The following is a 25,624-nucleotide window of genomic DNA, read 5'->3' on the forward strand; positions in this document are numbered from 1 at the left end:
GGCTGTCAGTCATGTAATCTTTAGTTTGCCCTGTCCCACATATCTGTGGTTAAGTGGACAGTAGACACAACGGCATTTCTGAGGACATGAAAAAAAAACTTTATTAATGTCCTTGTGCAGAATCGGAATAGCTATTCTAGAGAAGAGGAATCTAGAAGGGACATGGTAGCGGGGACACAGTACCTCCATTAACTGTCTAAAACCCACTGCATTAATGGCAGATACTGGACACACAGCTAATACCAGCATAGCTGTTATGGCGTCAGTAATCCACTGTGCAACTGGGTGTTTGCGGTCATACTTGCTCGCAAATGCAATGAATTGTTTGACAGTCAATTGTTTGGTTGAACTACTAAAAGTAGTCTCTTCCTGGTCCCCCTTCTGGGATGAAGTTCCACTCACAGCAACAGCAGGCGTAGCACTCAAGGATCCTTCTGAGGAACAACGGATAGGAGCCAGTCCTTATGATATGGTATGTAGGACTACTTCCGATCATGAATGAGGATGTTGATGATGCAGGTGTTGGTGGTGTTGATTGCAGGCGCTTGGATCCAGATAGAAGGGAGCAGTTAGGTGACACTGGACTGATTGGGAACAAAGAAATGAACAAAGTTTCAGAATTTGAAATACCCTTTCCAATTTGATGAATGCGCTGCAAGTGACGTAAAAGGGAGGAGGTTCCTAGATGGTTAAGGTCCTAACCTCTACTCACTGTTAGATGGCAACAGTTACAAATGGCTTGGCAAAGGTTGTCTGGATTTGGGTGGAAATGATTCCACACGAGAAGTGGATTTTTTTGTCCTTTGCACAGGCATGGCAACAATGGGATTTTTCCCACCATGGGCAACAACTGTTGCCTGATTTACAGTTTTTACACAAACATCCTTATCATCCTTGTTATTACCAACTACATAAATGTCCTCCTCATCCTCCTGGTGCAATTCCACAGACGCATCCTATCTATCCTATCCTATCTACTTCTACATCAGCATGTTGACTTGTGCTACTCATCCCCACATTTGCACAGAAATGGTGGAAAGAGGATCCTCTTAAAGTACAGTATGAGAAAGGTCAGGCTCACGCATGGCAACCGTGGACACACTTGGACTCTCCTCTGGGATTTGTGTTTTTTCGGAGCACACAGTTGGTTCTGGTGTTTTACTCGTCTTAATTTTAATTTTTTTGTACCTCTCCTACAAACAGAAGGGCTTAAATCATCACTAGAACCTCCAGTCATAAAGGCCAAGGGCTTAGCCTTTCCTTGCCACTTCGTGTAGTGAATGGCATATTGCCAAATTTTTTCTTTCTTTAAAGCTGACAGCTTTAGATTTTTTTTTTTACATGGCCTGACTTAAGCCCTGGGGCATTGGCATTCATAGATGATGTTGACGACTTTGCATCGTCATCATGACTGCTGCCGGCAGCTACAAGACTGGTATGTGCTCGCCTGTAATGCGACTGTCCTCCATACTCACTGCGGTCTTGCAGCAGTGTCAGCTGAGTTGCAGCTAACGCACACACAGGAAAAAAAACTAACTTTATTTTAATTTGGGGGGGGCACTTGGAGGGGGGGGGGGGGCACTTGGAGGGGGGGGGGGGGGAGGACCCCCGAATTAGGCAGCAGCCCCTTGATAAATGACACAGGCAACACCCTTAGTGCAGCTATGTTGCAGATAAGTGTGGATTGTTAACACTAACACAGAAAACAAAACTTTTTTTTTTTTTTCCACACTGGGGGTGAAGAGCACCCCTGATGGACAAAGCACCCCCTGGACAACACAGCAGCACCCCTTTATGAACTGCAGCCAGTGACACAGGAGCCACTGCAGCCACTCTTCTTCTATAGGGACAACAGCACACCGCACAGCCCAGATGGACAACACAGCAACAGCACACCACAGCCAGATGGACACTTGGACAGCAGCACCAGCCACCCTCTCACTTCACTCTCCACAGCCGAAGTGAAATGGCACCGACCTCGGGGACCTTTTATAGAATCCAAAACCCGCAAGATTCTCATCTATGACTTTTTGCCTCGATTTCAGATCCGAGGCCAGCAGGGGAACCGAACGCATGTTCGGTTCTCGCCCCGAATCTTAAAATTCGGATGGGTTCGGTTCTCGGAGAACCGAACCCGCTCAACTCTAATAATAAAAAAAATTATATATATATACATACACATACACTTAAGATGATCTCCTGTATGCACCCATCCAAATTTGTAGACTACCCACAATCCAACGTAAATGCTTATGGTGCATACACAGGGTCAGATTTTCTGTCAGATCTGAATGATAGCAATTTTAAAAATCGTTCAAGTGTTCATATCTGAATGAAAATCTGACATGTGATCCTGTAACGATGAACGATGCGCGTTCCCGCATGATAACGATATCTGACATCTGTTGTGTTTGCAGTCAGATTTGGACGATTTCATTCATTTTAATACTGTCTGAAATCGTTCAAATCGTTGGAAAAATCGTTCATCTGACAGATCTGACCGTGTGTATGCACCATAATATAGGAATGTAAATGGAAGCTATAAAAGGTTACCTCCCGTTCACTAGACTGCCATTGTTTGCATCTCCCATTATCTCCTTAGCTCCTCCCACAAACCTCTTGCCAATCTTATTCCTGTATCCCTTCAGGCTAGTTTGTGCAGCGATGACCTTGGGGAGAGGTCTAATGTAATTATGGGCCAGGAAGGACTTAGGATGACAGACGGCAAACAAAGGGCACACAACTCCCCTATACTTCTCCTGTACACACAGATCATCCAAGAAAAATGAGGTGGAGTGCTTCTAACACATCTTTCATTAATAAACACCATTTACTTAATTTAAGAGCTTTTCTTCTGTTCTGTAGGCAATGCAGAAATGGCGACATGGTTGAAGTAGAGGCTTGGTTGAAATGTTGGCATCTGGGTTACGGGTAGACTCACAATAAAGATACAGTGTCGACACAGTGGAAATTTCATCAGCGTCTAAATCAATTTCGACATCACGGACATGTCGGCATAACGGCCATGTTGATATTATAAAGGTCGACATAAGACACCGAAGCCTTCCGTAGGAGGCCAAACACAGAGCATTGCACAACTAATTTTCACACGTATAATTTATTTTGTACCTCAATTATATTTTGTATATTCATGGTCTGCATATAAACAGTAGCTGGTACAGGTTCCATCTCTCTTAGGTTACAGAAGCCACCAACCTACTCGAGATTGTTACAATTATTCTAAAATTCTAGAACAGAGTTCTGGATTTTGGCATAATGTTGATTATAGATGTTCTCTCCTCCTAACTCTTCACTGGAGATAGAGATAGATAAAGAACGAGTGAGCATAGAACTATTAACGTCTAAAAAAAAAATATTATGGCTGTAAACATGTACAAGTGGATTGTAAGTAGGAACACATAATACTGCTGTGCGAGCCTTCACCTTTTCATTTCAAGACCACTTTAGTTTACCCAGCACACTTTGCAATCAGTTTTTGACAAATATATTTAAAAGCATGAAAAGAAATAACAAACAAACAAGTGTTCCTCTTGGCTGGGGGGCTGCTTAGCATCGACACATTCCATTATGCATTATGTAATGTAAAACATACTCCGAAAACAACAATGACATCACATAAGTGAGTGTGGTCTGTAATGTAAAACATACTCCGAAAACAACAATGACATCACATTAAGTGGGTGTGGTCTGCTTTTGGAATACATACAAACAGATCAGAACAACATCAGGGAGATGATCTTTGCCTTTGGCAATACTCGCCTAGGATCAAAAACATAAAACATCATGGCGGTATTTTCCAGCGAATTAATCTCTGGACGCCCATGTGTGCGACTTACGCATAAAATATTAGGCAAACCAAAAGTCTGAAATATCACGTTGCATATTAAATTAGACATGACCAGGGCTGAGGAGTGGAAGCATTAATACATTAGATGTTAGCGAGAGGCAGACTACAGCATGGGTAAAAAGCAGCACCGCGTTGCAAAAGCAATCTTTGCAAGCCGGAGGCTCTAGCCACCATCTCTGCCGTATGCTATGTGGGTGCAGGCCGTGCATTCGGAGCCTATTGTTGGCGATTAGGATCCAATGCCAGGATAGCAAGAAGGGTGAATGGCTTGTAAAATCACGGTGACGTATGATCTCTAGCTCACAGGAGTCAGAAGTGCCCGGTCTTGCCAATGTCTCCGTCCTTGTGCCTTCTCCCTGTTCCGTGTATGGATGAACCACAGTCTATCATTATTCTCAGCACCTGGTTCATCCCACCGGATTTGTATTAAGGCTTGCTCTGAGTCGTGCGCCTATTTCTTTCCAACTCCATTGGTTACTTTTCCTCTGCGGTTCTTCCGTCTGGATGATGTGCTGCCTCCGTTGTGCTTCAATGGGACTTCTGCTATAAAAGAATAAAGTATGGAGCACTGAAAATTAGCAAATATCATCCAATGTACGGTATATAAACTAAATAGGGTTAAAAAAATTTAAAACAACCTACTTCCCTGCAGGAATACACTAAAGGGTATTGCAACAAAGTTGCAGCAATGTTACATAGATTGCCTGCCATGTTCTGTGGTACAGAATGGGGAAGGGAGCTGAGAGCTCGGATCACCATGTTTCACAATGAATTCATAGCTCTCAGGAAGCATGAAGGTAAAAACGTATACATTCCTAACCTGGTTTCATACTGCTTATTATACACTAGCTGGGATACCTATTGTTGCCCGGGTTGAAGACTGGACCCCCGTGCTGTCATTACTGTATTTTGGAAATCTACCAAACCCCCGACATGCAAAGATTGGTTCCAAAAGCTTTAGTATTTTAGGTCAGTGGAGGATATTTTAGGCTCCTCTTCGAACAGAGCCTCTGACTGTACCGGTACCTGGTTCCCCTGGTTAGAATATAAGTCCTCGGACGACTTCAAGAATTATATGTCTTCTAATGTAACTAATTTCTTTTAGAAAAAATTACCATTTTTCTTGTATGGGATGATCCCTTCCTTACTCTCCCCTTCTTCTCTCTTTGCCTTTCCTTCTGTTTTTTTCATCTTTCCTTGTCCGTTTTATTGTTTTTCTATAAATAGCCTTTATTTGATATGCAGTACATTATATGCATCATTGTTGAGAATTTGTATCGCTTTTTTGAGCGATGTCTTATGCTTTGCTACAAGGTCTGAAATGTATGTACTGTTTATATCTACATGCATATCTTAAAAAAACATTTTTATATATATATATATATATATATATATGTATACACACACACACACATACACACACACACACACACACACACATATACACACGCACACACACACAGATTGAGATTATATATATATATATATTTATTTATTTTAGGGATGTGCGCCGGAACATTTTTGCCGGATTTGGATCTAATTCGTCATCCTGCTCTGGATTTGGATTTGCCAAACTGCGGTGACTGGCTTTGGCTTTGGATTTTTTTACAAAAATTGACAAAAAAAAAGCTAAAATCACATAAATTGGTCTTTTTTTTCTTCCTAGAGTATTAACATCAATAACCTTAATTTCCAGTAATTTACAGTCAATTTAGACAACCTCACAGCTTATAATATTGTTTTCAACATTATTGGCCAAAGGTTACAGTGAGCTGACTGGTTACTAAGCGACAAAGCAGCGGCACAGACACCACAGTATAAAGCACATCTATGACACATTGCCACACAGCAGTGGCAGAAATGAAAAGTAGTGCACCCACCCAGTGGGGTACGGCCAGCAGAGTCACAGTACTTGTTTACAAAGTGGGCTACAGCCCAAGGAGTCACAGTGCACAATCTTATTCACATTCCATCACATAGTGCCCCTGATTCACATTACACCATAAAGTAGTGTCTCTTATTTATGTTACGACACACAGTAGTGACCCCTTTTACACAATGCCCACAGTAGTGACCCTTTTTACACAATGCCCACAGTATTGCCCCTTTTACACAATGCCCACAGTAGTGACCCTTATACACAAAGCCCACAGTAGTAATGCCCCTTATAAAACGCCCACAGTAGTAGTGCCACTTATACAATGCCCACAGCAATAGTGTCCCTTACACAATGCCCCCAGCAGTGGTGTCCCTTACACAATGTCCCCAGTAATGGTGCCCCCTATGCAGTTCCCTTAGTAGTAGGGCCCCCTATGCAGTGCCCCCAGTAGTAGTATGCCCCCCCCATTAGCAGGCCCCCAGTAGTATGCCCCCCATTAGCAGCAGGACCCCCCAGTAGTATTCCCCCATAAGCAGGCCCCCAGTAGTATTTCCCCATAAGCAGGCCCCCAGTAGTATGCTCCCCATTAGCTGGCCCCCAGTAGAATGGCGGCTGTGTGTTTGTGTCTGTGTAGGGCAGACCGCTATCACAGCGGTCTGCCCTACACTCGAGGAGCCCTGATGTCGGATTCTCTAGTGAGAATCCGACATCAGGCGGCCGCCGTTCGGCCCCGAACGGGGATCCAAGTCAGGCGGGGAACAGGTGGTTCGGGTGGACTCGGATCCCCTATGTTCGGATTCCACAGAATCCAAACCGCTCAGCTCTAATAAATATATTATATATATATACACACATATACACACACACACACACATATCTCAATCTCATACATACTCGACACTCACTCACTTTTCAAACTGTAATTCCCTTGAGTATAGGGAATGTTTGTTACAAAATATTGCAATAATTTGTCAAGCTGACCACCACTTCACGGTCTTCCCATCTGGCCAATCCCTACACTGACTCTCATATATATGATCTTTGCTCTGCCACATTTGACTCCAGATAGCACACAGATTTTAAACAGGAGTACGGCTCCTGGCTTAAGAGAAAGGACCACACCCAGGGATATCAGTTAATAAGCACCTGGGGATAAACGGACAAAGTTGGTCTTACATTTGAAAAGCAGGGTGTCCTAGCAAGTGTGACCACAAAATATATGTAACGTAGCATTTCACATGGAGATACAGTGGCACACAGAATATAGGCATGCAGCATATCATTTTAATCAGCAGAAGCTGCTTGTGCATCATATTCGCATCACTTTGTGAATAAGACACATTTGAAGGTAAAAAGGCGCACAAAAGGATGCTTGTGCTACAGAGTCATGTCACGGCATAGTGCGACTAAAGGGGCTGTTTAATACCAAAGAAGTAAGATGTATGTGGACGCATCTGTACTCCTATGCCTCTGTGGTAAAAGGTCTTAGAACAAACAGGACAAAGAACAAACTAAGGGGTAAATTTACAAAATTTTGCTTTCCAAAGTCGCTGAGACTGTTGGCCTGGTTTTGCATTTAATATTATCACCCCTATAAATCCAACGGCTAATACTGCCATAAACACGGCAGCTTTGCAAAGAGCTGCTTAGTAAATCTACTCTTAGATCTACATTACTGCCCAGCATTGGCTTAAATGTATATTTTAAAAGGAAATATAGTTCAGAGACACAAACTAACATCGCATTTAGTCGCAACCAATCAGACACTTGCTTCATTGTCTTAATATAAACTAGACCAGTGATGTAAAACTCGGGCCCATACAGCTGCAGTGGACCTACACATCCAAGCATGCATTTCCACAGTTTTGCTCTCAGGACATGCTAAAACGGTGGCAGGGCATGCTGGGATATGTAGTCCCACAACAGCTGGATGGCCACGAGTTTGACACCCCTGCACTAGACAGTTGAATGCTAATTGGCAACTGTGGAGAAGTTCAAATGTTCCACCTAATTATGTTAAAGTGAGCCTTTCTATATTTAAGAACTGTTAAAATGCCTCTCAATTAGATTCCCTGGGAGAACATGGATTATACTTTAATCTAGCAGATCTGTCTATGTTTCTGTATATTTGAGGACAAGAAAAAGTATAACAAACTTCACACTAAAGACTTTAATTTACAGGTTTTAGCACTGTAACTGTATGCTCATTTTCAAGCTGAGCTCAGAATGAGTAATGCTACAGTGCAATCTAGTGGACAGCACCAATACAACAAGCAACGTTTAAAATACACTCGTGCTCAATGTATTTATTATGTAGTTTACTATTTGTTGCATTGTTTCTCCTAAGCTAATATGAAACTGAAAGTATGGGCAGGGAACTGAAATAAACAGGATTTATTTCTGTGCAGTGATCCTCATATCTGTGCGAGTCCGCTAAGTATTATCGATATGATTGTAGAACACTTGCACACCCTTAATTGAATATGTATGGACCGACGAGATGTGCACAATAGAAGACACTAAAGGCACCTACAACAAGCATTCCTAATAGACTGAAGGCAAATGGGTACCAAACTACTTGACGCCATGCATCACATGGGTCCAACTCGTATGGGTGAACAAGTATTGTACTGTAAGCCACTGGTTTCTTGTTCACTTATTTGTTTATGTACTGTGTAAGGCGCTGCGAAACACTTGTGGCGCCATATAAAACAGGATTTTGGTACTTACCGTTAAATAATCCATTTCTCTGATTCTACAGGGGGCACTTAGGCTTCTGACAGTGGGGTATAGACTGTGGGTTGTGCAGAACACGGCACTTAAAGAATTTAAAAGTGTAGCTGCTCCTCCCCCTCTATGCCCCATCAGCCCCAGTTTTAAGAACTGAGCCCGAGAGGAGGCGGCCAACAGACAGAATGACAGAGAAGAAGAACAAAAAGACTCAGTCCATCGGACCAACACACTGCAGGAACACAAACAGTCTGCAGGAATATAACAGTCACACAACTAGAACAGAAAAAACTGCAACAGAACTGAAGCAGAATAAGTAAACTGGTAAGCAGGTATGAAGCACTGGGTGGGCGTCCAGCGTCCCCGATGGAATCGGAGAAATGGATTTAATGGCAAGTACCAAAATCCGGTTTTCTTCGATTCCACTAGGGAACTGGAGCTTCTGACAGTGGGGACGTCCCCAAGCTTCCCTCCCGGGAGGGCAGGGGAGAGTGCTCAACAACCTGCGACCAGAACTAGAGGCGGAAGTCGCAATAGGTGTCAAAACCGGTAGAAACGTAAAAAGGTATTCAATGAAGACTACGTAGCAGCCATACAAAGCTGGGAAGCTGTGGCACCTCTACGTGCCGCCCATGAACTACCCACCGAGCGCGTAGAATCGTAAATATGGGTGGAGGTCGAGTAGAAGCAACATATGCCTGACGAATGGCCAGACAAATCCACTTGGCCAAAGTCTGTTTAGACGCAGGCCAGCCATGACGATTAGCATTTAAAGAAAAATTAAAGGGAACGGCAGGACAAAGCCCCAAGTTACGACACTCGCCCAGCCGAAGCAAGGGCCAATAAAAGGACCACCTTCCAAGTTAAATATTTCAAAGAGTGCTGAACAACCTGCGACTAAAACTCGAAGCAGATGCCGCAAATGTATCAGACCTGTAGAAACATACAAAAGGCATTCAATGAAGACCACGTAGCTGCTCTATAAAGCTATGAAGCTGAGGCACCTCTACGTGCCGCCCATGAAGTACCTACCGAGCGCGTAGATGGATACAGGCGGAGGACAAGCAGAAGCAACATATGCCTGACGATTGGTAAGACGAATCCACCTGGCCAAAGTCTGTTTTGACACAGGCCAGCCACGACGATTTGCGTCATAGAGGACGAACATAGCCACTGATTTGCGTAGTCTTTCAGTACGGGCCACATAAGTTTGAAGAGAACCCCTGGAAGAGTCCAACAAGACCAGCACCACAATTGGCTGATTTAGGTGAAAAGCCGAGACTACTTTAGGCAAAAAGGAAGGGCGGGTACACAGTTCCACCCGATCATCGTGAAAAATTAAGTAAGGGGAATGGTAGGACAAGCCCCAAGTTTCGACACTCGCCTAGCCGAAGCAAGGGCCAATAAAGGACCACCTTCCAAGTTAAAAATTTAAAATCCATGTCCTCCAAAAGGCTCAAACGTGGCCGACTGAAGGAAGGATAAGATAAGGTTCAGGTCCCATGGAGCCGTGGGTGGCACGAAGGGGGGCTGTACTCTAAGCACCCCTTGAAAAAAGGTCTGAACCTCCGAAATCAAAGCTAGGCGATGTTGGTAAAAAACTGAAAGAGCAGAAATCTGCACTTTTAGAGATCCTAAACGTAGACCCGCGTTGAGCCGCTTTTCAAGAAACAGAAGACGTGGCAAATGAAAGGATGAAGTGGAAGATCCATGTCCTTCACGTCATGAGATAGAAGTCTTCCAAATGCGATGATAATGCGCTGATGTCACCAGTTTCCTAGCTCGGAGCATAGTAGGAATGACCGCCCTTGGAATGCCATGCCTTCTCAACAGCCATGCCATCAAACGAAGCCGACATAAATCAGAGTACACGAATGGACCCTGCTTCAGAAGATCCGACTGTAGTAGAAGGGGCCATGGTTTGTCTGCTAGGAGTAGGAGATCGGAGTACCAAGCCCGACGAGGCCAATCCGGAGCCACTAGAATGACTGTGGACGACGCGCGCTTTATCCTCTTGAGAACCTGAGGAAGAAGCGGAAAGGGTGAGAACAGGTACACAAGGCTGTACGGATAAGGAATCAGTAAGGCATAGCTGTCTCATGAGGTCTCTTCTGTGGCTTCCCCAAATGGTGAACTAGTTGAAGGAACTCGGGATGAAGGCACCACTCCCCAGGGTGAAGATCCTGACGACTGAGGTAATCTGCTTCCCAGTTGTGGACTCCCGGAATGAAGACAGCGGAGATGGCCTTGACGTTTCTTTCTGCCCACAGAAGAATCTGGCTGGTCTCTCTCATTGCACTGCTGGTTTCCCCTTGACGATTTATGTATGCCACAGCTGTGGCATTGTCGGATTTTATCCGAACCGGAAGTCCTTGTAGAAGAGGAGCAGCCTGTATCAGAGCCCTGTAGACTGCCCGCAGTTCGAGAATGGTTACCGGTAAGAGGGATTCTTGCTGCGACCAAGGCCCCTGGAAGTGGTTGTCCAAGACCACAGTTCCCCATCCGCGAAGGCTGGCGTCCATATTGACCAGGGTCCAATTCCAAATTCCGAAGAGTCGACCTGCTACCAGATGGTCCGTCCGGAGTCACTAGATCAAGGATATGCGGGTCTGAGGAGACAGATGCACTAGACTATGCATTTGGAGGTTGGACCCCGACCATTGAGACAGAAGATCTAATTGAAATGTTCTGTAGTGAAACCTGCCGAATTGGAAGGCCATCATCTTCCCTAGTAGATGAATGCAAAGATTCACAGACACTTTCTTTGGCCTGAGCACCAAGCGAACCAACTCCTGGATGGCTATGGCCTTGTCTACAGGCAGGAAGATCTGAAGCAGGATTGTGTCCAGAATCATACCCAGGATCTGAAGCCTCTGCAACGGCATCAATTGAGACTTCTGGAAGTTGACAATCCAGCCGTGTTATACGAGTATCTGATGAGTAAGGGTCACTTGGCGCAAAATAATTTCTTCCGACAGAACCTTGATGAGCAAGTCGTCCAGGTAAGGGACAATCATCATCCCCTGAGCGGGCAGATGAGCCACGATCACTGCCATCACCTTGGTGAATACTCTGGGAGCCGACGAGAGACCAAACGGCAGGGCCTGGAAATGGTAATTGGCATCCCTCATGGCAAACCTGAGGAAGGCCTGTTGAGGCTCCCAAATCGGAATTTCTAGATAGACATCTTTGATGTCTAATAACACCAAAAACTCCCCTGCTTCTAGTCCCGCAATCACAGAATGAAGGGATTCCATCTTGAACCTGTGACAGGAAAGAAACTGGTTCAAAGACTTCAGATTTAGAATGAGTCTGACAGACCCATCCGGCTTTGGAACCACAAAAAGATTGGAATGAAATCCCTGGTTTCTTTGTGCAGTCAGAACCAGGACCAGAGCCTCGGCCAGCAGAAGTTTGCCTATCGCCTGACGCAAAACTAGTTGATTCAAAGGATCGACAGGAAACCCTGTTGTGAAAAATCGCACTGGAGGAGTGCAGGCAAACTATCTTGTATCCAAGAGACACCAGATTCCGAATCTAATTCCCGAGGTGTGATGTTAGCTCATCATGCCACGAACTTGTCTGCCGGCTTGGGATTTGGACGGCGGGCACTGGCAGTCTGAAGTCCTCTTGCGCGACCTCCTCGACCTGCTGAAAACTAACCTTGAGGTCGACCCTGAAATCTCTCTGGAGCTCGAAAGGAGCGAAAAGACGGTCCCTTAAACGATCGACGTGGAGCAGGCGCTGCCGAAGGTAAAAAAGGGCTCTTAAGCCCGGTTGTCCAGAGAGATCCATTTGTCCAACTCTAGACCAAATAACATATCACCTGTGAAAGGAATGGCTTCTACCGCCCGTTTAGACTCCGCTTGCCAAGCACGAAGCCAAAGTGCCCGGCGAGCAGCTACAGCCAAAGCAGAGATCATAGCGCCTACCTGGCCGATACCTCTGGGGGAATCTCCCACGTATACTGTGGACTCCTGAATATGCTCCGCCAAGGTATTCAGATCTGCCCGCGGAGTGTTTGACTTTAGACCTTCTGCCAATTGTTCCACCCACTTCTCCACTGCCTTGTTGACCCAAGAGCCAACCAAGGCCAGTTTGAGAAGTGCGCCAGCAGCAGTATAAATCCATTTTAATGTAATTTCCAATTTCCGCTCTGAGCTTTCCTTTAACGTATTAGCTCCCAGAACAGGAAGTGTGGTTTCCTTCAACAGATGAGAAACTGAAGAGTCCACAGGTTGCAGAGTCTCCCATCGACATCTATTCTCTGACAAAATGGATAAAGAGAAAAAACAACGCCTAGGGATCTGGAACTTACGGTCCGGACGCTGCCAAGCTGCCGTCATCTGTTCATCTAACATACCGGAAAACAGTAAGGTAACAGAAGACTTCTGTTTCTTAGCAAACAGGAGTCATCTAAAGATCCTGGAGCTTCAGGGTCAGAAACGTGAAGTACTTCCCTCACAGCCAGGATAAGTGGTTCAAAACCCTGCGTCGCTTCAGGTTCCTGTGAAGAAGCCTCTATTTCGGATTCATCCAGCATCTCCCCTTCCTCCTCCTGAGATGAGTGATCTGCTTCTGAATCCTCATCTGACTGGAGAACCGCCGGAAGTGCCCTCTTCTTAGACAGCCGACCTACCACGGCCTCAGGAGACTTAGGCGTAGAACCCATAATCTGGGCAAGGCTATTTACTGAGTGGGTTAGATCCTGAGCCCATGCTGGTTCTGTAGCAAGAAAAGAAGGGTGAGAGGTGCTAGGTCTATCCTTGGCAGTCTCCCGTTCCCTACGGGAAGAGGCTAAATCTGATGTAAGATCGGCCATGACCCCTGCCAAACTATTTATTAAGGAGGGTGTGATTCTGCACTCTGTTAGCACTCTCCGCTTCACAAGTATCGCAGAGGGATGACGCTTCAGAGCGAGCCTGGTAACATTTCTTCTTGCACACGCACACACACACTTGCAGAGACTAGCACTGCAAACTGAGGCAAACAGAGCAACAGATGCGGAGGAGCAGAATATCAATATAAAATACTACCAATGTAGAATAGGTAGGGTATAAATGAATGCTACACCACGTGCACCGGTTCTCTCGAGCACATTCTAAAAACTGGGGTTGATGGGGCATAGAGGGGGAGGAGCCAGTCACACTTTTAGATTCTTAAAGTGCCAGGCTCTACACAATCTACCATCTATACCCCACTGTCAGAAGCTCCAGTGTCCCCTAGTGGATGAAGGAGAAATAAAGGATAATAATAATAGTAACTCACCTGCTTTTTCCTCATGTTGCCATGGGACATCCATATTATCGTCACACTCAGAATAAGTCTGTAATGAGACACACAATGGGTTACACAACAAGCTATGCGGCAATGTCAAGGGTAGGTGTATATTCTACACACGGATGATCAAGAGGTAAAATGGAGACGAGTAACCCAGGAGTTGCACCTTACAATATATAAGACGCTACAGTACAAGTTGGTTGCAGCGTTCCAGCATTCGTTTTGTAGACTGAACGAAAACTCATGAGCATCTAAACGGTGCCACAGCAGGAAGTACCTTGCGCCTTTGTGAGGTCACTGGTTCATAGTGCGTTTATGAACAGTTTAGGCACAAAATGGCTGCCTAAACTTATACTTGGATAACAGATAATATACCCATCAATAAAATATATGAAGAAATGTATTACAAATTATATATAGCCCAATAAATTAGGTGGCGGGGACACTTCAATATTTCACAGCACTAACATTTTAACATATAGTACTGTGCAAAAGTTTTAGGCAGGTGTGGAAAAAATGCGTCAAAGTAAGAATGCTTTAAAAAATAGAAGTGTTAATAGTTTATTTTTATAAATTAACAAAATGCAAAGTGAATGAACAGAAGAGAAATCTAATCGGTATTTGGTGTGACCACCCTTTGCCTTCAAAACCGCATCAATTCTTCTAGGTACACTTGCACACAGTTTTTGAAGGAGCTCGGCAGGGAGGTTCCACACATCTTGGAGAACTAACCACAGATCTTCTGTGGATGTAGGCTTGCTCAGATCCTTCTGTCTCTTCATGTAATCATGTAACCCCAGATCAGGGCTCTGTGGGGGCCATATCACTTCCAGGACTTCTTGTTCTTCTTTACGCTGAAGATAGTTCTTAACGACAATGGCTGTATGTTTTGGGTTGCTGTCCTACTGCAGAATAAATTTGGAGCCAATCAGACACCTCCCTGATGGTACTGCATGATGGATAAGTACCTGCCTGTATTTCTCAGCATTGAGGACACCATTAACCCTGACCAAATCCCCAACTCCATTTGCTGAAATGCAGCCCTGAAACTTCCAAGGAACCTCCACCATGCTTCACTGCTACCTGCAGATACTCATTATTGTACCGTTCTCCAGCCCTTCGGCGAACAAACTGCCTTCTGTTAGAGCCAAGTATTTCACATTTTGACTCATCAGTCCAGAGGGGTGGGGTATGCAATGGCGAAAGCCGGGAAGCTGTCTGACTATATCCCGATGACGCAAGCCAGATCGCTGAAGATCCTGACTGGGGATGGGAAGTACCCTAACCCTTCCCTCTACCACTCCTAACCCTCCCTTAGTGGTGCCTAACCCTAACCACCCCCCGGGAGTGCCTAAACCTAACCCACCCCTTCCCACACCCTAAACCCAACCCTCCTGGGGTGTTACCTATCCCTAAGGCCCCCTGGGGGTCCCTAAAAGTGACCCTTTCCCCAGCGGCTAAGCGATAACACTGCCCGGCTTACCTTCGTTCGGGAAGCTATCCGTCTAAATTTAGTCAGACGGCTTCCCGGCCGTTGGCATTTTGACTATGTCATCCAGAGCACCTGCCGCCATTTTCTGCTCCCCAGTCCCGATGTTTTTGTGCATAGTTGAGTCGTTTGGCCTTGTTTCCATGTCGAAGGGCTGGCTTCTTGGCCGCGATTCTCCCATGAAGACCACTTCTGTCCATACTTCTCTGAACTGTAGATGGGTGTACCTGAATCCCACTGGATCCTGCCGGTTCTGAGCTGATGGTACTGCTGGATATCTACCGATTTCAAAGGGATGTAAGCATGATGTGTCTTTCATCTGATGCACTACGTTTCCTTGGCCGACCGCTATGTCTATGGTTGCACGTTTCTTTGTGTTTCTTCAAAAGAACTTGAACAGCACATCTTGAAACCCCAGCCTTCTGTGAAATCTTTTCCTGGGAGACACCCTTCTACTAACTAACTACCGAGTGTCTTGTTGCTGTGTTCAGTCTTGCCATGGTGTATGACCTGTGACATGAAACGGTCTTCCACAACCTCACCTTTGTAGCAGAGCTTGGCTGTTCCTCACCCAGTTTTAAGCCTCCTACAGAACGGTTTTTGTTTCAGTTAATGACTGTTTTTCAACCTACACATTAAAATGATGATCATTATCACCTGTTGGTAGGATTGGTTAATCATACACCTGACTATAATCCTACAAAATCCTAGACTTTGTGCAAGTGTACCTAGTGGAATTGATGCTGCTTTGAAGGCAAATGGTGATCACACCAAATATTGATTTGATTTAGATTTCTCTTCTGTTCATTCACTTTTCACTTTATTTTTTATCAATTAACAAAATGCAAACTATTAACACCTCTATTTTTTAAAGCATTATTACTTTGCAGCATTTTTTCCACACCTGCCTAAAACTTTTGCACAGTACTGTATGACATCACACTTTACGCCTTAGTGCCAGTACAATAATGAGTATCTATTATATCAAGGGGAGAGGACAACATGACAGGTGATGTAATGTAATAAGTTCCGTAATAAACACTGACATATTAGTCCTTATGTTAAACTATAGGTAGCTAATTCATACATTGGGCACGATTCAATTCAGCGCAATGTGAATAGCGCCGGGAGATAGCTCCCGGAGCTATTCAATTCATCGCGCTGTTAGGTCGGGGAAGGCTCGTTATCGCGCCTTAAACAGGGTGTTTAGGCGCGATAACGGGCATTCCCCGACCTAACTTCCCGGCGCGAGGCTGTTTTCCCGGCGCTAAGGGCCGAAAACAGCCTCGCGCCGGGACTTTTGTCGGATTTCTTCTCTCATCCCCGGAGGGATGAGAGAAGAAATCATTAGTCGGACTTGTCAGCGCGGTGTATTGAATAGCTCCGGGAGGTCACTCCCGGCGCTATTTACATCGCGCTGAATAAAATCGAGCCCATTATTACAGACCTCACATAGATCATCTTTGCATGGTCCCCCCACATGGGATGACTGTGTATAGTATGATATTTACAGGGAAAGGTGCATTCATTGTTCAAAGGAAGCCGTGTGGATGTGGCTCATTGTTGCCTCAATATAGTACAGTAAAGACCTATAGTGGAATAAGGAATATGTGAGACCTCCGTACCTTCCGTCGCTCACCACAGTGATCAGCGTACCACACCATGCCATACAGGCAGAGAAATGTTGTAATCGCCTGAAACATAGGATGAAACATTTAACGTAAAACTAATCAGATCGTTAACATGTATTATTATAAGCGTACAAAACCTTTTATAGATGATACAGAAGAAGAAAAACAACAAGGGGGCAATTCAATTCAGCAAGCCGACTAAAGGATTTCTTCTCACACTCCTGAGGCTGTTTTCCGGCTCATCGCTAACAGCCTCACGGCCGGCACTTGAGTCAGAGAATGCCAGTTAGCGCTACTAAACTCCCAGCTTTAGTCAAGCTAACCGGCATTCCCAGACTTAAGTGGTCTCAATGGGTTCAATTCAGCGTGCTAAGGCCACTAAAGCCAAAGACAGGGGAATATGGACAATGCAGATCGTCTGAATAAGTATTTTATATTTACAGTAGAAGGAAAGGAGTCAGTTTAAAAAGAAGATCCAGACAGAATGCTCCATGCTGATAGAGAAGTCGACTGGCCTGGAGAAGTTACACCCTAAAATACTGATAGACCTTTAAGTGGTGCTTATTACGCCATTAATGGAATTATTTGACCAGTCTCTATTAACAGGAGTTGCCCCGAAGGGCTGGGTAAGGTCATATAAGGAATGGAAGATCCTGCTTTCCAAATGCTGAGTGCATGCGGACAGGTACAGACCATGCAGCCTGGGTAATGGGAATGAACGGAAAAGCTATGGAAACGTAGTGTCTCAATTCATCAATTTAATGGAAAATAAGAAACATTATGTATTTACTGGGGCAATAGATCAAGGTGGAGCCATAGCTGTATCTTATCTAGATTTAGAAAGATCTCCGACAAAGTCCCACAACAGAGAGGGATAAACAACATGATGACTGGAATGGGAGGTGTGGATAGGAGATTGGCTGGATGATAGATGTTAGGGAGTTGTAGTAAATGGAATTCAAACAAAAAGAGCGAGAGCTTACTATAGGACTTCCCTAAGGGTCTGTTCCCGGACATGTGCCCTTTATTACCCGTATTGGTGAAGTTACTATTGGTATTAAAGGGTAAGTATGCCTCTCCGCAGGTGACCTAAGGATAACAGGGTAGGCACACACTGGAGAGGTAGGTGTTATTCAGCAATGATCTAGGTAGATTAGAGGAATGGTCAGGAGTTTGGCAACTACAATTTTATGTCTGAAATACAAAAATGTGTGGTCTAAGGTTACCAAAGATTAAATATAGATAATTGTGCAAAAATGCAACTACCAAGGAGGAAATGGACCTAGGAGTCATTATTTCACAGGTAACGTAACAACATAACAGTCAGCCGGGTGTTAGGTCATTTAGGAAGAGAACTTATTAGCAGAAAGACATTGATGAGACCTCAGCTAGAACACTGCATTCAGCTCTCCGCCATATATACAGAAGGATAGACAACAAACCAATGATCAAATTCTTAGCGCTAATATAGATTATTAAACCACAAGCCACATAAATTATAGGTTAATAAATAACCATCTATATGAGTGAATATTCTAATTAGAGCAGCAGATACAGACAGTGTGCCTGTGGTAGCACACTAAATTACACCTGGCGACCAGGTGTACCAAAGTATAAACAGTAAACTGGTTATCTGCGCTAATGAATAATTAGGAGAATTGATACAAGCAGATCACCACCAAGACAAGAATATGAAAAATATAAACAATTTAATATAATAAATAATTTGACCGGTCAAAATAGCAACAAACATAATACAATCATATACAATAATTAATCACCTACAATGATTGATAGCAAACTTTTATCGATCAAACGTTTAAAGGATTACTAATTAATCCCAAATTGATCTCATGCTATTACATGTTGAAGTTATAATTAGCAAAAGTCTGAATAAAATTAGACAGATCTGAAAAAATCGCTAGAGGAGGTGGATCAAAAATTGTAGAAAATGAATATATATATATATATATATATATATATATATATATATATATATAAAAGTGTGACTTTGAAAAAGCCCCAGATTTGCGGAGCGAAACGCGTCAGTGAACTTATCTTTGGACCCATCTGAAGTGTTTATTGGCATCTACTATTTGATCCTGTCATCCCCTCACCGGCACGTGAGATTCGTGGTCCCGCTGGACAACAGCCGGCAATCAGGAGTTGAGGCAGGATTGAGACGCGGCCGGACTGACATTGATACACTGAATAGTAAGGAGCCGCTTATATTCCGTCTCTCCGGAGCCTCCTCCAATACTTACAGCTATTTATTTGCGTGAACAGAATTGTGCGTTGTGGATGTGACATGCCTATTGTAAGTGAGGATACAAGTTACCCGTGATTCCTATTACACAGCTGATCTTACCGGGTGAGACTGAAGATTTTCTAACACCACATAGATGCGGACACTGTGGAATAACATTTGTTTTTTAAAATATAATTTTTTTTATATATATTCATTTTCTACAATTTTTGATCCACCTCCTCTAGCGATTTTTTCAGATCTGTCTAATTTTATTCAGACTTTTGCTAATTATAACTTCAACATGTAATAGCATGAGATCAATTTGGGATTAATTAGTAATCCTTTAAACGTTTGATCGATAAAAGTTTGCTATCAATCATTGTAGGTGATTAATTATTGTATATGATTGTATTATGTTTGTTGCTATTTTGACCGGTCAAATAATTTATTATATTAAATTGTTTATATTTTTCATATTCTTGTCTTGGTGGTGATCTGCTTATATCAATTCTCCTAATTATTCATTAGCGCAGATATTCCAGTTTACTGTTTATATATACAGAAGGACATCAATAAAATAGATATTGTACAAATAAGAGCAACTATAAAGAAATGTCCTAAAAGAGATGTAACAGTTACTTTAAATGTGTGGCCCATATGTAACGTTTCATCAATAGGGTGTGATTATAATGAGTGTCACCCCTTTTTCAGGAATCCTTACAGCAGAAGTGATCTAGATTTAGGGTCAGGGGGTCACAGTTTCTGACATACTCAGATATAGTCTATGGAGTGCCAAGATCTATGACTGGTATAGACAAAGATCTGTAACTGATTACAACGATCAGGAAATATTACCACTGGCAGACAAGAGTGTTCATTGGCTATGAGACTTTCCTGTATTCCAAGCCAAGAAATCTTATAGCCAGAACGAAGATAAAGTTATTAGCGGTCAAGAAAAATGTAATAAATTGTCAAATTATAGAAAGGTATTTATTTGAATGGATAACTTCGGTGTTATATTAAGATACGGAATATTGTAATTGACACATTGTGGGGAAGTCACCAGAATTGCTTGCTTGCAATGGTCATTAGCTTGTATATTGTCTGCTTTGTATTATGAGCGGATTATAATTGCTCCATTGCATTTCTGTCTTTAACAATAGCAATATTCTCTAGACATCCCTTTCAGACTGTCAGTGACCTCATAAACATACGGGCAGTCCGCAGAAGCACCTACAGAGGTAGGTCTATGTCAGAACGGTCAGTAAAGCTTCATACAGTAGTGATCACACAGGATCTCCTCCTCACTAGATCAATGGATGTACCTCCACCAATCACCAGCAAGCTCTCTCCTGACAGTATGTGGCTTAGGAAATGTTCACACACGTTGGAAAACACTAACATGCAATTACCAAGTGTCATAAGTATAGATTTTCATTTGTGCATGAAAGCTTTCAAGAGAAAGCAATAATTAATACAAATGTCACTTACCACACAGAGAAGCCAAAATACCACATATAGCATATGGGCTTTGGAGAAGAGATCCTGACCGAACTTTATACACACTAATGCTTCAAGAAAGGCAATAGCACTGTTAAAGGAAATACAGAAAACAAAAAAAAGATTTAATATAATTTACAAAAGCAACTTTTTTATTTTTACACCTCAGATGAGGTTTTGATGTATTTTTCCCTGGAAATCTTTTTTTTTTTTTTTTTTTTTTACTTTCCGTATTACTTGGTGCCCTTATAAATATTAATATAATAGTGTCTGGTGTTTCCCGCATTAAATAAAACACAGATGCTGAGACAAAAGTAATGTGAAGCTGCATTCAAAGCACTGAGCATTGGAGCCTGCGGTGATTGAGTAAGGCAGGGGTGGGGAACCTTTTTTTCTGCCGAGGGCCATTTTGATATATGTAACATTATTCGCGGGCCCTGTGCAGGCCACGCCCCCTCTGTTTGATGTCTCACGGGGGCAGGGCCACAATTGCTGGTGATTACAGCAATGCCTGGATCATCCTGAGGATGCTCCGGGGAGTGGTAAGAGCAGCGGTGTGACTGTCTGAAGCATCCTAAGGACGCCCCAGGCAGCACTGCTACATAGATTCTGGCTGCCATTCTAGGCACCCTGTTAGCCAGACGAGGCTAGCAGAAAAAAGCTCAGAGGGCCAGACCAAATGATTCCACGGGCCTTATATGGCCCCAGGGCCTGAGGTTCCCCATCCCTGGAGTACGGGGAGGGTGACTCCATACTAAATGTCTGATCCCTTCCCACTACATCTGCCATAACTATACCCATACTGTATGTATTCACTGGTATTAATATATACACTGGTTACCAAGGAATTCTGTTACTACAGTATGTCTATAGTATTTGTATTGTATTACACCCCCCTCCTTCAACTACCAGAGCTGTGATCATGTCTGGATCCTTTTCCGGCATCAACATGTGTGCAGATTGGACATTTAAACTTTGCTGCTTTTGTTTCCAAAACATGCACGGATTGGTCAAAGCTTTGGATGTAAACCCTGCATTAACAACTTCCCGTACTGTTTGCCTCTCCCCACATTATCTACGTAGGGTGAGGATCCAACAATCCAACGGTTAAGACATTTACTCACACTGAAGGTCTGCCACCTGGTGGGGAGGTGAATGAATGACTGTTTGAGTGGATATTTCCTTAAGGTCAGGTGTTACCGTCATTGGCCCTCATTCAGAGCCGCTCGTTAGCGGCAGTACGCTCGTTCCGAGCGATGTTTGCACATCTGCGCATGCGTACGCTTTTTAGTACGCATGCGCGAACCAGTCAGTGCGGCCGAAAATCCTTTGTACGCTATATAGCGAGTGCCTGCTATTTTGAGTGACAGAATGAGGCGTATGTGGGTGGTAACAGGGGAAGGTGCATGAAAATGGGGAGTGGAGATCCGAACGCAGGCGTGCTTAAAGGTCAAAACGGGCGTTTTATGGGTGTGTATATTTAAAACAGCAGCGTCATTGACCACGTCACTGGGTTATTTTATAGCCAGAACTGCACGCAAATTTGTGGTAGCAAACACCAACCACAAGAATAGCGAGCAGTTCATACGCTGGTCGATGTACTCGATTAATCTAATAAATAGCGGACATGACGTAGGATGCGTGCGGCCAGGGGGCGTTTTTAACAAATAAACGAGCGTATGTTTTGCTCGTTCGTTCAGACTTAGAGGTGTGAACAGACTGCAATGTGCGTACGGATCATTTGAATAGCCACCCCTTGTTTTTAAACGAACGACCGCAAATAGCGTCCGGCTCTGAATGAGGGCCATTGCTGCTGATTTTGAACGTGCACATCAGAGCCTTGTCTGAGGAAGCACCATTTATTCCCTGGCACAGAGGGAATGGACTGAGTAAGAACCCCATATAACAGACCTAACAACCTGGATAGACAAATAAATCACTGGCACAACTTTGAGACCAGAGAAGAGGTAATGTAGTGCCATAGAGGGCATCGTATGGATAGTTCTCTGTGGTTCCAAACAGTCTCCATGCATTGGCCGTTCCTTCTCCTAATAAGAGCAATGCAAATTCATTCCTCAACATTTACAGGTGTACAACAGGGGGTATTCAACATGTGGCGCACTAACTACTGTTGAACTACACATCCCAGCATGCCCTGCCATGGCTTTGCTATTAGGGCATGCTAAAACTGTGGCAGGGCATGCTAGGATGTGTAGTTCCACAGCAGCTGGCGGGCCACATATTGAATGCCCCCGTTGTACAACATCTCTATCAGCAGTGTCTATTATACACAACAGAGATAAACACTAACATTCTAATTTCCCGTCTGTAAGGGGTAGTCACTCTCGGTACATATTTAGTCGCACACATTGTGATTTCGTACTAACGGGGATCGTCTACAGTAGTAATCCTCAACGCTAGTCCTCCAGCACCCCCAACAGGTCATGTTTTCAGTATTTCTATCTGTGGAAACAGGTGGGATAATTACGGACGCAGCAAAATAGATGAACTCACCATTGCATGATTCAAGACATCCAGAAAACATAACCTGTTGGTGGTACTTGATTACTAGAGTTGAGAACCGCTGGTCTACAGTATGTAAAGAATGCAGCATAAAATGGTCATTATAAGCAGGACTTATTTACCCGATACACTGCCAGAGAAGGGCAGTAACACACAGTCATGGGCTCATTTGTGCCAAGAACACTAATCATTCTCTTTAGCTTCTTTTTATAAATGACTAGGAGCAAAAAGTTAATTGCTATTAATTCTTGTTTCTCTTAAACCAGCATTGGCCATCTAGATTTGGAAGTATGCCTGGGAGAAGAAAGAGCCGCCATAGCTATAACAAAAGGTATTTGCCCCCTTTGGCATTTTTCACATTAAAATTTTCTTACCTACTAACTGAAAAAAAAAAAAAAAACTTCATGTTAGTACTTAGAAGGGGCCGTTTAGCGGGCATCACAGCTGGTGAATCTCTGAGAGTACGTCTCTCCCATCTTTAAAGAACTGGACACAACAATATTCTGGTCATTCTTCTGTAGAAACCTGCTGGGGTTCCATCAGACAGGACGGAACCGTTGATGAACAGCAAATCTTCAGCTTACACAGATTCTCTATGGGGCTAAGTAATTCCTGATCAGTGGTTTTCTGGGATCTATGTCCCTCTACTGCACGGATGGGCAATAAGCACCCCCCAGCTGTTGTAGAACTGCACATCCTAGCATGCCCTGCCACATTTTTGCTACTAGGCCATGCTAAAACGGTTACAGGGCATGCTGGTTTGTGTAGTTCATCAGCAGCTGCAGGGCCGCTTGTTGCCTATCACTGCTCTATTGTGATATTTGCTGGCTGCTGGGCTGAGTTCTACATCTCCTGCAGACTTCAGCAGGTTTTCCTCCTAGGTTTGCCCAGCTCCCGCTCCCTCCATTGGTCTGTTTTGAAAAACATGTGATTATGTGAAGATTAGTATCCCTATAGTGTTATTCTCCCACCACAAGCTTGACAGTAGGGATCATGTTTTTGGGAGGCCAAAAAGTAAAATTTTGATCTCATTAGATCATAGAAGCTCACACCCAAGTCATTTTCTAGAAACCAGTGACATCGCTGAGGAACAGCGTGACTAATAGTCATGAAGCCTGACTAATATTTATGAGGATCTAGCTCTTAATGCATTGGTAGATTACAATCGCATGAATATTAGTTCAGTCTGCAAAATGTTTGCGTCCGCTATGCAAAGGCCACTGGCCCACTTTAGGGTGGCCACACCCAGTGCCATTTTGGTTGCACAATTGGCAGACAGACCCAACATTGACCTGTGTGGGGAGCTGAAAATCAACTGATCTATTTTTATCAAAAACCTCTCAGATTTGTGGTGGAACAGTTGAAAATCTGATCGGTGGTTGTGTTGACTTATCAACCGACCCAGACACGCAGATGTAATTGCACAAGAATACAGTGGTTCAGACCAGCCCCTGATCAAAGGGGTTAATTCAATTTGGCCATATTCTTTTTCCAGGGAGCAGCAAAAACAAGGTGCAGATCAGCTGACAAAGCGGGAACAAAACCACTGTAGTAAACTATTGCCCTAAAATTTGCCCCTGCTACACCTTAGTGCCACTTGGAACAGCTAGATTTTAGCAACAGAATTGGAACTGTGTAACATAGAATAAAGCGACTTACATATTATGTATCATGTACTCACCCGAACACCCAGCACTGTGTGCCAACTCTTTTACACTGTGTGTCTGTAAGATATGCGTAGTATTGTCTATAAAATACAGAAGGTTGAGACGTTAAGCACAACATGATGCAGTATGTGTAACGGTGGTATTTAATATAAGAGGTTCATGTGATAACATGATGCAAAGTGATGAAATGGGCAAGAAGCTGGCCAGAAAACCCATAGTGCAAATGATCACAGGTTAGTGACTTATCAGATGTAGATCAGGACTGAGGGTACAAAGCATTTGGATGATGACAGTGACAACATGGATGTATTTATCATCTGATCACGGTAATGCTGCCCAGTTGGATGTGGAGGTTTGGCCCAGAGAGCAGGATTTCTCAGATTTGGGGACACTTACGTATAGTAACGAGATAGTAACAAGATCCATGTACTCGGCCCGTGTGTCATTTTTGCGAGTGCAGTTTATACAATGGTATAGTAACAAGTGATTGGTCCCTACGGGTTACGGCATATTTAGGCACATAGCACCATTTTTCTAATTTGTTGGTACATTTTTCATGATTCTACTCAAGATTTACAATGTCGTGTGGAATTTGTACCCGGAAATCTCCAGTCCCATGAAGAGGTCAATGAAAGCAGCTTTAGAGATTATTATTAACTCAAAGCTAGTTCTGTAGTTATGTTTTATAAATCTCTGGTTACTTTTTTGAGGGGTAATTGTATTTTTTGTTTTAAAAAGTTTAAAACTTCTTTCACAGCACCAATGTATCCTTAGGCCTCCGCAACAGAAAATACGTACATAAAAAGTTT

General features: G+C 43.6%; 1 protein-coding gene across 2 annotated transcripts in view; it reads right to left on the reverse strand.

Annotated features, from left to right (window-relative positions):
• Window positions 1–3,099: 3,099 nt before the first annotated feature.
• The window catches only part of PTDSS1 (phosphatidylserine synthase 1), a 60,207-nt gene continuing 37,682 nt past the window's right edge, over window positions 3,100–25,624 (reverse strand). Inside the window, exons 9-13 of one of the 2 annotated variants that reach the window (XM_088442710.1) lie at window positions 24,830–24,895; window positions 20,617–20,716; window positions 16,872–16,940; window positions 13,746–13,803; window positions 3,100–4,408 (exon numbers count right to left, since the gene is read on the reverse strand). In XM_088442710.1, the coding sequence (XP_088298836.1) occupies window positions 4,320–4,408; window positions 13,746–13,803; window positions 16,872–16,940; window positions 20,617–20,716; window positions 24,830–24,895 (382 nt within the window). In that variant the 3' untranslated portion in view covers window positions 3,100–4,319. Of the gene's footprint in view, window positions 4,412–13,745; window positions 13,804–16,871; window positions 16,941–20,616; window positions 20,717–24,829; window positions 24,896–25,624 lie in introns of both variants that reach the window. The other variant, XM_088442709.1, reaches the window with a different exon arrangement.

The sequence above is a fragment of the Taudactylus pleione genome, unplaced genomic scaffold (genome assembly GCF_031769625.1).
Source record: "Taudactylus pleione unplaced genomic scaffold, aTauple2 ptg000314l, whole genome shotgun sequence".
NCBI lineage: Eukaryota > Metazoa > Chordata > Amphibia > Anura > Myobatrachidae > Taudactylus > Taudactylus pleione.